This window comes from Gobius niger, assembly GCF_951799975.1.
Source record: "Gobius niger genome assembly, chromosome: 9".
In the NCBI taxonomy this organism is placed as follows: domain Eukaryota; kingdom Metazoa; phylum Chordata; class Actinopteri; order Gobiiformes; family Gobiidae; genus Gobius; species Gobius niger.
The window spans coordinates 20,803,731-20,816,990 of NC_136860.1; the positions used below are offsets into that span (position 1 = coordinate 20,803,731).

Here is a 13,260-nt window from a genome sequence, read left to right on the forward strand (position 1 = left end):
TTAGACAAGGAGGCTAGACTATGGAACTTCTCCCCACTGAACTAAAACTGCAAACTAACATTAATATCTTTAGCCTGGAGCTCAAACAATGGCTAAAATATGCCTTTTAAATGGATGTAGTTGTATGTAAATGTTATCTGTTGTAACTGAAAAGCCCCTAAGTGCACTAAACACTTTAATACATTTGGATGCAATGTCATTGATATGCCCATATTAAAGCAGAGCTAAGTAACTCATGCCCCTAGAGGCCATAACTGCCACTGCAGGTGTCGTAGCATGTTGCAGTTTTTTACTCATTAATTGTCCGTGAATACTACACTGACAGAAAAGACAAAGGGAGAGAGGTATATTGTACATCCAATTTTTTTCACTTTTGGCAATTTGGCTGTAAATACTGTTTAAGTGGCGCTAGCCCACAGCTAGCTTTGCCCGTTACCATGTTAGCTTCTACTTTGTGATTCCATTAGTGTGTATTGCACCTCCGACCAGGTGCAGGGAAAGTTGCAATCGTGGTTTTCTGGCCAGAGTCACCAGGGGGAGATGAAAGACCCCCAATCATCCCATTAACACTTGTATTACCCCCAGAGGGACTACGAAAAGGATTTATTAAGGTAAACAAGTTACTTAGTTCTTCTTTAAATAAATCAACACATTCAAAAAGTAACTATGAAAGTAAGTAAGTAAGTATGAAAAGATACTAAAGTTTATGGCCTTTCTGTTTGTTGCAATATCATCTTGGTAATTAGCTGTCCAGGGTGTCCCATAGTCCTACAGTTGCACAAATATTCTCTAAACATAAATGGCTAAATACCATTTTTACATCATGACAGGTGAGTTTGAAAGCATTAAAAAGCAACGTGGTTACTTCAGACCAACGAGACGCAATAGAGCCAGCTCTGACCTGAATAGACGCCACAGGCATATTATGTGAGTCTGTAATCTTTGAAAGTGTTCAAGACTTGGTCAGCGTGTACAAGCAACCTATGTGCTCCGAGCATGCGTGCTTCCATTTCATTACATTACATTTACAGTGTGCCAGATGCTCCCATTCACTGTAAATGACAGGGTTTCATATGATCTACTCAGGTTATGGAAGCAATAAGGGAGTCACCTCAGTCGTATAAACACCTCTGACCCCTGGGGCCATAAAACACAGCGACACACACATGCACACTCACAGCTTTACGAACTAATGTAAAGGCTATCGGCAAAGCTGCTGGAGAGGGGCTAGCACCGAGCGCATGGGGAGAAGAAGATAGGGAATGGAAAAAAAGTAAAATAAGATAGTGCATGCGTCTACAACCGAGAAGACGCCTCAAAGGACATCTTGAAAATGCTGTGGGAAGCAAAAGTGAGATGCGCGCGGTATTGCAACAGAGCACTGCCCTCCTGGAGCTGGTATCTGGCGTTATCGACTCCAATGCTATCTGGAGGAAATAGAGTGGGAAGATTTGCGGCGGAAGGCTTGATAAGTTGAGCTGTATATTTTTGTACAGAGCAAACAAAGCGGCTGCACGATCCCCCACATGTGGACATACATATAGAAGCAAATCCACCAGAATCAATCTTTGACGCCTGTTTACATAAAGGGGGGGTGAATATGTTCATGACTGACCTCTCTCTCAGTCACACACCTGAGCCATTCAAACCCCTCGGGAGCCAATGGTGGGACGACTCTCGCATGTTAAATATTCACAACAGGCGGCGCCCCGTGGCATTGTGGGAGAAGAGTCAGAGGTGGTGTTTGATTGATGGACAGCGAGGGGGTGGATGCGCGCTTCCATGGCGTCTTTCACGTCTGTCACATTCTATTTCGGTGGAGTTATTAGCTGTAATTCTCCACGCATTATGCCACCTTTTGCATGATCACGGGGAGGGATTACAAGTGGTTGGACTGTGTCTCATTACCGGACTTATTAGGAAATTATTCCTCCAGTGAAAAATGGGAGAACCACGGCGCACGAATTGCAGAAGAAATAAGATTGATGGATCTGGAGGTGCGGTACACACCCCGGGTTCCTACTTGAGAGCTGACATGTGGGAGGAAGGAGGAGAGAGAGAGGCTGGGCGAAAGAAAAGCCCAGAGATTGCTATGTAAATGAAGTCACCTTCACACACAAGCGGCGATTAGACTGAAATTTGAAGACAGAGAAGGACAAAGATAAGTGTGACCGCGTGCACATACAGTCGGTGGGACACGCTTCAGCTTCCATGCACTTTTATATCTCTTACACAGGAAAACATCTGGGTGGACGCACTGGAAACATCACAAGATTTACTTACGACACAACAAGCTGAAATAAAGTAAAATGGGTGCAAATCAAAATGTAATGTGTATGCCTCCTAATATTGGTAAGAGCAGGGTGCATGAATGTCTTTTCTTCAACAGGAGACTGTACTAACATGTAGCAATTATGAAGCAATTTCAATCATTCCCACAAGAGCAACAAAAAACTAAACTTGCAAACATATAACCTGCATTTTAAATAAACTGATTTGTGGCTAGACATGTAACTAAATATTATAGGAGGTACTTTTCCATTCTTTATTATTGCCTCTGCAGGCTTGCACTACAAAAATTCTGCAATGCACAGCAACTTTGTGTCCCATAATTTTTTGACATACGACAAGTGTGGACAATATCGAAAATATGTGCCTAAAAAAACAGCAAGCAAGCATTTATTATTGTAGGGAATTTGTCTGCTCTGAATTCCACAAAGCTGTGCAGTACTAAGTCTAGTGGAGTAGTATATCCAGTGTAAACGCCGAGACTTTGAGATGGATAGTTTTATTACATTTCAGATTTCAATATTGGGTGGGTTTGTAAAAGTATGTTCTTTTAAAATGTTAAAAAAACAATTCATTTCTAGTATCTAGCCTCTTTTCTATCCTCCAAGCCCGACCTGTGAGGGCTATTTTCACTCTTCCTCACCTCTCACTACCGGCTCAGATGTGAAGCACAGAATATAGTGGGCTTGGTTATTGCAATTGGGATGGTGCAATGTTTGTGAAGCGCTTTTATCCCCACCGAGAGCAGTAATGAAATTAATACAGGCTCGGGTATCATTGTACACAAACGCTGCGCTTCAGTCACACTCCATGTACTCTCCAAGCATCTTGGGCTCTTTAAGAGGCCCTTTAACGGCATTATTAAAAACTCTGTGAGATGAGGCGCAGCAATGAGCCATTTACAGAGGGATGTTCTCCACAGTAAAGGTTAATAAGTTACTGCCACATAATTAAGCATCTTGTATTAGGAGGCTCGCCATGCAAGGGCTCGCTAATGTACAGTATTGTGTGGGTGTGAATCGTGCTCACGTGGCATTTAAAGGAAAATTACCTGCACGGTTGTCTCAAGTGTCTGACCACTTAAACACAGAAACCTAAGTAGATTATTACAATCACTTCATTCCACTCGCTTTTCAACAGTAGATGTTTAATGTACATAAGTTAATTAAGTTTTTCTAAATATTCAATCACACAATGAATTTGACATGGGATAATGATGGCACTCAATGCTTTATGCCTTACCGCAGCACACAGGAGTAGAGCCCCACATCCTGGAAGTCGGCCGGTCTAAACCAGATAGAGTCCTCCTCTTTGCTCATCCTCACACCGTCGAAGGAGATGGGCTCCTCGAAGTCACTGTGTCCCAGTCCGGAGCTGCGGTACCACATGAGGCTGAGTCCCACGCCCTGCGCCTGGCTGTAGTTAGCTCTGATGTAGCCATAGAACAGAGCACACTTCAGTCTGACTGGCTCTCCCACCAGCACCTTGTACTTCAGGTAGTCTATGGACCAGTCTGTGCAGCCGTCAACTGGAATACAAACAGAGAGAAGAAGGTGGTTTACCTTTTGCTCACAGCGTCACTTTTAATCATATTCACGCAGGAACAGGTCAAGTAATCGCTCAACTTTTGTTAAACCCAAGCACTTACAAACACACTGGCTTTGACACCCACGTTGAAAAATAAATAAATAATCATGCACAGATGGTCACAATAAAGTCATTTATAGTCACTGCCGATTTCATGCCAATAAAATGTCAACAAATGTCAAAAACACAAACCGATCCATGCTCTTCATCTGTGCCTCCCTTCAGCTCTTTTCACTTCTCTCAAACTCCCTGGCCACCAGAAGTTAACCTATGGCCAACCATCAGTCTGTGACTAATTAGCCGCCATTTGTTTATCCGGCAGGAGAGTATTCGAGAGTACATGTGTGTAAGTGGCGACACCAGGAGAGACGATAGTGAGCACAGATAAGGCCCTGCTGTGAGCTCGGCAGTGAGTGATACAGAGCCTCACAGGGACAGCTATGCTTGTAATTAATACTCTTAATTACCAGGGAAGTGTGTGTGTGTGCGTGTGTGTGTGAGTGTGCACGTGTGTGCTCGCACGCCTATACAAATGGTTGTCTGCCTAATTATGTCTGTTAATTACCAGCAGGCATTGCCACAAGTGTGTGTTTCTACATATGAAAGTGAGAGAAGCAGAGGCAGTGTGTGTCTATGTGCGATGGAGTTATGTGTGAAATTCTCATCATCACTACTCATTAGAGATGAGGCCCTATAGACACAAACCGGCTCTTATGTTTTGGCGACTTTGAATTTGATTAGGCAATTGTTAAGCAGCATGTTAAATGATACAGTGAAGATCAGGGGCCTTCAATGTGGGGGTCGTCAACCCCAGAGGCACATAGGGGAGGTCCCTAAATCAGTTTCCAGTGTTGGGCAAGCTACTTTGAAATTGTATTATATTCTACATCAGTGATTACAGCTTTAAAAATGTAATACATATTACTGTTTCAAAAATGTAGCTGATTTACACTGAAAATAGCGATAATGCCACCGAGCAAGAGTGCAGTCAGAGATTTATGTCACCCCTAACACTGCCGGTTTCATATATATAGTTCATGTTAACAATCTGCCAAAGGGGCTTGAAAGGTGTTGGGTCCTGAACAGGAAGCCCATACAGGCCCAAAACAAAATTGTCAAACACAGAGCACAAGACTAAAACCAAAAGCTGGGGGCATTTTTGTTTGAACCATATTCATAACATTTTGATCAACTCTTGAACTGTTACAACCAACAAATTCAAGAAAAGTTAAAAGGGTAGGCTAATAGTTTAAACACACATTTCGTTGTACTGCAAATGAGCAGCAAAATGAGAATCAGGCCAAGAGTCAACGACAGAAAAAGCCTGATGGTTTAATTTCATGCTTTGAGAATTAGAATGAATAAGGCACTACATGCAACCGGCGGTTATGCATGTTTATTTCACAAGCAGAAAAATAGACTATTTGCTTTTCATTTGCCGTAACGATCGTGTCAGATGATTTAAAGCTTAAATAGAGAGCACCTCTGACCCCCTCTGAGCTGATATTAGGAGGAGATTTCTATTGACGGCAGCAGGTAAGTTATGTGCTCTCTCTGCATAGCAATCTGCTAATCAGCTCTGGCAGCGCGGCCCCATTCAGCCAATTCTTTATTCACTCACTGCACTTCTAATGGAAATGACCTCTGCCTCTCTCTCTCACCCCACCCTCTCTCTCTCTCTCTGCCTGTCCATTTCTGCCCACAACAAAACCATTCATTCTGATGAGCTAGTGTCCGGATTCACAATGAAAGTGCTGTCAATGCGGAGCAGCCCCTCAGGTCCTGTCGGAAACATTCAAATATCATTGCCGCTGCATTATAAACAGCGCATGCTAAGTGTATGTATGCACGTGTTAACACAACAGCACAACACAAGGGGCCCTTTCATTCGCCCTCTCAGCCCTCCCACGGGGACTTGTCCACACCGCGGCCCCTTTGGAGGGAGAGCCATATTTACGTCTGAAACTCAAAACGGTTTCATCAACTCAATTAGAGGCTGACATTTCCCACATCACCACTCTGGGCCGGGAAAATCGATGCATCCCAATAGAGGAATACTGCAGTCCCCTCCTCTCACTCTTCCCCCCTCGTGCGCACTTGTGGGAGGCAACGCAGCCTCAGCCGCAGAGGTGAAGATGCTGTGCACAACTGAAATTATTTAGGTGTCACAAAATGTACTTCAAAACAATGATATCGCCGTGTGAAAGTGTGTAGTCATAGCAGTTGAGAAGATACAGGTGTAGGAGGAGTTGAGTAGCTAATAGCTTGTGTTGAGTGGAAGTAATTGTACACCTCATATTGTCGGTATTAGTTTAGACCTTTCGTGTTTTTGGTGAAAAATTCATGAAAGTAAATATTGGGCAAAAAGGATTTTCTTTGTTTTAGCTGGGCACAATTTGTGAGCTAATTTGCATTGTAAAAGGTATGCAGCGCTGCTCACAGCACAACAGCTCTTCACAGTTTGAGCCAGTGACTCTTTTATCTGTCGTTATTGGGGTTTAGTATGATCAGAGCTTCCACTGCCAGTTTTTTAGACTTGCTCCACATAAATACAGTGCTCAATCATTTGAGTTGATTCACATTTCTGAGCTTTTGAAATGAAACATCAAGTGGACTTACCATTCAGAATTGTGCCCCAAAAAAACACTTTAGTGCACTCAGCATTTATATTTCACGTTTTACACCTTAAAATGATCATGATGAGACTGCTTTTTCAAGAATCGTGTGCGTTGCTTGGTGGGCCCTGCCCGGTTTTAGAAAACGGCATGCTACCAAACCAATGGTGCCGTAATAAGCACAGTTTCAGCACAGAGCATATTATTGTTTAACTGTGGGCTTCTAAAATAACCCGGACACATCACAGGACACTTCTTGGATCTCTCAACTTAACAAAATCCAAGAAATACAGATCAGAGTGCTTCAGCAATAGAATACTACTGCAGTTTGAACAAAACGTTAGAATTAGAAGTTACAAAAAGTACTTTTCTCATACTGTTTCATACTATTTTCAGTCTCTCATCTATCATGGACAACACCTCCCACTGCACGGGACCATAGAGGAGCTGAGCAGCTCTTTCAGTGGCAGACTGAGACACCCTCCGTGCAAGAAGGAGTGCTACCGCAGGTCCCCCACGGCTGTCAGACTGTACAACACTACTGTAAAGTAACTCTCTGTATCAGCGTGACTTTATCAACCACCTACACTACAACTGTAAACTTTGCACTGACATTTCAATATTCCACATTTTATAGTCTGTTCTAATTAAATTTTTATTATTTATAATGTTGCTCCTTAAAGCTTTTTTGTTCATTGTACATAAGATACCTCTATTTACTATTTAATTGTTTTCACATTTCGTGTGTCTATTTTGCACACCCCGAGTGTTTCTTGAGAGAGCTGATGAAATAAGTGAATTTCTCCATTGTGAGATCAGTAAAGGCTTATCTTATCTTTTCTTATCTTATGCTCCCTTTAAATTTCATATCATTGTCCCCCTGACAGACCAAATAGGCCCTTCAAATTTTGTCTGTGCTATAATTCTGAACTGCCCCTCATTTCAGTCCACTCCTCTGAGGTCATCACTCCACCATCCATGACTTGGTTTGGACAGTCGAGGAAAACAGCGAGCCACATGTCAAGCTGAAGGATGTGTGTCTGTGAGGGCTTATTACACGCTTTAGACCGGACCTGCCACTCTCTGTGTGACATTAAATCCTGCCAATAAATAAAGAGCCGTAGGCCAGAATACATTTCCTCATACTCAAGCAAGAAGCCCACCAATGTCCACCCGCGCCCTCTGGTCACATTCTTATTATCCTGCCCCACCAACCCGCCTTTTCCCCCCGTTTACATGTCATTTCCATGTCTACCGGCAGCCCTGGTGCACAGCCACACTCCCCTCATCACTACCTGCTCTCCTAATGAAGTGTAACGATCAGATGTTGGGTGGGCGGCAGGGTTCTTGCAGGCCACAGAGATATTCAATGATCTATATGTGGATAAGCACTGTTAATAACTTTCCGTCTCTCTCCTTCAGTTCACACCCACAGCCAGCCATCACCGAACTCTCCCCATCTCCCTAATCAGCTTCAATTCACATCATGTTTATGAGGCGCATGTTTCCTGTGTTACAAAGATTACAGGCACACAACTAGGAGTCACTGGGATACACACAATGTGACATGTATGGTTTTAAACAAAAAAAAAGAGAAGGAATTACACCCAATATGTATCATGAGGTATGATTTAATACCAAATAATACTCAGGCAACATCAAATATCACATTTCATATTAAATGTATGAAGTAGATCCCAGACACATAGAACAGCATTGACTAAAAATGAGTAGAACAACTAAAATTTAGTTGATTCATTGGTTCAAATATTTTGTTGAGATTGTATTTACACATGAGTAATGTTCAGTATCATAATATTAGTATTTCAGGACTGATCCGCCCATCACTATTAACTGGTCAAGCCTCTTTCCACTGTGAGTTACTTTTCAAAAATATATGTACGCTTTGAGGATACTGGGGAATTCAGGACATGGACTGCAACCAAGATCTTTCTATCAAGAAATATAACTTACTTTCTTCTTAAGTCTTCACTCTATTCACCAAAAAGGTGGGCCCTGACATACAGGATGATGACTGACTAAGCTAATCACAGAATGAACGAAAACAAACATAAAATGTATTTAGAATGATTTCAGCAAGGCCATGGGAACCCAGGGTGCTGAGGGCGCTGCAACACCCCCTGATGGAGAGTTTGCAAACTGCAGGCAATGTCAATAAATAGGAAATCTGCACAGAAAAAGTATTTTGTCCCTCAGCAAACCCTAAAATATCTTCCCATGGCTCTTAATTTCAGAGTAAATTGAGCGCTAATGTCCCTCTCATATTTGATTATCATTCAGCCAATTTATGGACAGAGAAAGCCACCAGTTCACACTGTAATGACCTAAAAATAAATACATAAATCTGCAGTTTATTTGTTTAATTGAGGAGGTGTTGTTAATCCGTCTTTGTCAATGCATTAAAGTTTGCTTAATATTTTCAGAACTGATCTAAGTGTTGGTCAGGCAGGCTGAATTAAAATGCCACCAATGCCCCCAAGCGTTTGTTTTTACTCCAATCTACCTTGGTACCAGCACAATATGTGTCTATGAGTATTTTATTTGAGAGGTAATTCAATTAAAATGCACAGAATCTGAATTTCTTTCATTTCTAGTAAAATGAATGATATCAGATCCACATGTCCACGATAAAGTGTCGGCAGGGCGAGGGACGTGGAGAGTTCAGCTTCCTGACAGCCAGCTGGATGAAGCTGTCCTTCAGTCATTTGGACCCGTCACGAATGTTTTATTTCTTCATTCACTTTGATATTTGATAATAGATTACACTCTGGACTCCCATCAAAACATTTAACAATTCAGTGTACCATTACAAACAATTTTGTCTTTCAGACGAACAGACAACTACCACACCCACAGAAAGAAACTGCAGACGCTAATGGGGACATCATCAAAAAAGATCACCAAAATGATTACATACTTCAAGGATAACTACACTTGAAATAGCCGAGACTAAACGCTAGAATCTGGGCTGTCTCTCTAAATCACCATCTTTGTCTAGGGGCCCACACTTCCACAGCGCGTCCTTGTCTGTGCCTGGACTTTGAATTCACACGGCCTTTCATCTGACACTTCCAAATGGAGCTGTTTCGCAAAGGCAGACATGGGTCGATGCGGTTTCTGTAATTTACTTGTAACGGTGTCCCAATTTGTCACAATAGTACATCCCTATATTAGTGCAGTGCTAAAACAAGCAGACGTGACCTGGTGGAGCTGGCAGCAGGAGTGAGGAACAGAACCTTGCACAGTAGACATTGTTGGATATTTGTGGCCAGCTCACCGTGAGAATGAGTCACAGTCAAGTGCATCAATGGATCATTTTGTTAGCTTTATATTTTATTGCTATTTCAAGATCAGTTTTTGTTGCTGCTTGTACTTGCTTAATAGTCCAGGGAGTGTAATAGTTTACTATGACTGTTATTCTGACTCTATTCGAATTGTTTGTGGCCGTATTAATGAAATTGGTGGACACTCTCTTTCTCTAACTCTCTCTACTTACAATGATTCTTAAACATTTCAAAACTAAACTATCATTGTACCCTATATGCACTGTCCTTCTCTTAACAGAGTACTTTGACTTTCTATCAGCTTTTTGAATCTTTTGTTCGGGGCCATGCCACTCCACATTCCTCTATACCCAAATCATTGTCTCCCTCCAACAATTCGCCATAGTTCATTTATATGCAAATGCACACCATTATTGATAATTTCTCTCTAAAGAAGGTGATGAAGCACCTTGGCTGTCTCGCCAAAAACTTTCTCAGGGAACATCACTCGACTTGGTATAAATCTGCCCGTTTTGTCTAATTCATTCATTACTTTGTGGGAAATATGTGAAAGCGACTTGTGTGCAAATTACCGCCCGTGTCAGTCATAGCATAAGATGAAGCTGCTGACATTGTTGGAGTTGCTACCGTCAGAGATGAAATACACTGCCTTCTGTTGGTTTGGTGATGGGTGAATTTGAATGGTCAGTACTGGGCCACTGAACCCACCACCTGCAGGAGGAGCCTTAGGGGCTGGTGCAATGTGATTTGGGCAACTCCAACAGCTGCCCCCACGACCCGGCAACGGACAAGTGGAAGAAAATGGATGGATGGAGTACTGGGCCAAAGGGAAAAAATGAGGTGACGGACATTTATACCACAGAACTACAATATGAATTTGAGATTTGTTTGGGCACTGAGCTTGGAGTTTTAAAATGATCAAATGTGAGGTGAAGGTGGTGTACTATTGAACAATAAAAAAAAACAGAGGCCTTTTTTTTTGTAAAGTTTTTTTTAAAAGTTTTGCACACTTTTTTTTTTGTATTGTGTAAGCTCAATCAGTACCTGAGCTTCTCTGTATCCCAACTATTGTTTTGATCCATTCTCTGCTTATTTGTTGTGCACACACAGCAAATTGTCCCATAACGCATCAGTGCTACATTAAACCTGCATGTGTTCGACCAGGACCACTGCAAAAACAATGGGGAAATGCACTAAATCTAATTTGTGGATTGCGAAGGCTGACATTTGCATACATATTGGCCCAGTGGATTCAAACACAACTCAGAGCTATAACAGATAAAAGAGGAGCCATAGCTACAACTGTAGCAAATCCTCCGCCGCCAGATTTACAAGGAATGATCAGAATGGGAGTTTAGATGGGAACGGCAGGTGAGACGAAGTTACAGGCATATAAGGCTTGTTAATACCCAGTTCATTTGATTTATGTAACAGACAGGATTATTGTCAGGCACTGCAGCACATTTATGAGAAAATAAACCACGAAAGACTATTTCACCATGTTGGAGGAAGCTACATGTGTTGTAGATGACCTTCAGAAGATAAATAAAATTGTATTACTATTTGTGATGAAAACTAAAGTATGACTATCCTGCAAGAGAACATATATATGCCTTCACTTTAAACTGATTGTAATTCCGCATATCTTCTTTTGTAAGGCGCATTGAGTTGCGTTGAAATATGCAATATAAACAAACTTGCCTTGATAGTGCAAAGAAAGAGGAAAGGTTTTTGTGTTTCCATTTAAGGGGTTAAACTCTGAAGCTCAAAGAATGTCCAAATATTAAACATTTTAAGGGAAACAGATATGTTATACAGATTTAGACAAATTAGTTGGTTTAGCCATAGCGCCATACTGCCTTTGCTATGCCCAGTCTCGTCAGACCTTGGAAGCTAAGCAGTGAAGGGCCTGGTCGGCACTTGGATGGAAGACCGTTTGGTAACACCAGGAAGCCTAGCGAATTGAGTGAGTGAATGAGTGCTTGGTGGTGGTCGGAGGGGCCAATGGCGCAGACTGGTTGCCATGCTTCCGTCAGTCTACACCAGGGCAGCTGTGGCTAAAATAGTAGCTTACCACCACCAAGAATGGAGTGAATGAATAATGCAATGTAAAGCGTCTTTGAGTGTCCAGAAAAGGTGCATATAAAATCGATTGCATTATTATTATTAGTGGAAAATGATGTTGATGAAATAGTGTTAATGTACGAAGATAAAAGTACTTGTGTTTCTGTATCAAAGTGGATGAAACCAATGGAAGTAAGCTAATGTATCAAGACTCCTTTTCAAGCAGCTTTGCTTTGTCAGTGTTCGTTAAATCATGGTTATATGTTTTCATGTTGTGCATCCTTTCATTGTTTGGTCAGAATAAACTAAACTAAAAACTAAACTAACAACAACAAATGGCTTTAGTGACCACTTTGGTTCCGAGTTTAGAGTTACTAAGTGCACATGAATCGTGATCAATTGCAATGTAGGCTCAAAGAAAATTGAGATATAACTTTCTTTGGCATATCGCCCGCCCCCACTTTATTGTATACTGACTGTATCATTGATTAATCAGGGTGAAATCACACATTCTGTATCACCTTGAAGGCTTTGCTTGACCTTGACCAAGTTCAGCGTGGCTCACATTCTTTTAATAACTCTCACGCAATTGACTTCAAATTAAGTCGAACCCGTAATAGAACCGAAATTTCCCTGTTGTGTGTGAAAGGGTGTCACGTAGACATTAGCTTTTTGACTTTGCTCTCCTCTTCCTCCTCTCCTCTCTCATTCTCTCTTCCTTTCTCTTGATGATAAAGGCCTCTTTTTTTAAGGAGAAGAGAAAGCTTGTCAGGATTTGGCCAGCTGGAGAAAGTCATTTGAGGCCCTAAATTGATGCGCTGCTCAACTCTCAATACTATCTCTCCAACAGCGAAAGGGGGCAGAACGGGACAGAGGGTACAAGTGGCGGCCGGCCGGGACATTGTTCCTTGTAAATGTCGCTTTATTTCCTAGTCCCAAGCTAAGGGGGATGAGCGTGAACATTTGTGACTTTGGTGGGGCATTCAAGCGGAAAATGGAACGCTAAGAAACACAGGCTTCTTAATATGTTAACAAGTAAAGAGCCAGTTATACGTATATTTACTGGAAATGGAAATGCACGCAGATCCAGAGCCCCATAAGTTATAAAGTCAGGACTGCGTGAGCAAAGCATCCATCAAGCCGACAAGAGGTGGGCGCATTACATGGGATTCCTGTAAAAAGCAAGAGAATCTGAATTTGCCAAGAGTGTTTGTCAGTAGTGAAGTAAATTATTGAAACGTTGTACCCATAATGGTCCAGCACATACAGCATTTAGCCCTGAACTACGAAGCAGTACCAGACTATCTTACTCTGTCAGAATACCGTATTTTCCAGACAATAAGTTTGGCTGGGGGTGCAACTTATAATCAGGTGCGACTTATATATTACAATATATAATT

At 41.9% G+C, this 13,260-nt stretch overlaps 1 protein-coding gene across 5 annotated transcripts in view; it reads right to left on the minus strand.

The window, feature by feature from the left end:
• il1rapl1a (interleukin 1 receptor accessory protein-like 1a) overlaps positions 1 to 13,260 on the minus strand; it is a 167,673-nt gene that overhangs the window by 99,044 nt on the left and 55,369 nt on the right. For all 5 annotated transcript variants that reach the window (XM_079562471.1, XM_079562470.1, XM_079562469.1 and 2 more), the window contains exon 3: positions 3,532 to 3,817. In XM_079562471.1, coding sequence (XP_079418597.1) covers positions 3,532 to 3,817 — 286 coding nt within the window. The remainder of the gene's footprint in view (positions 1 to 3,531; positions 3,818 to 13,260) is intronic.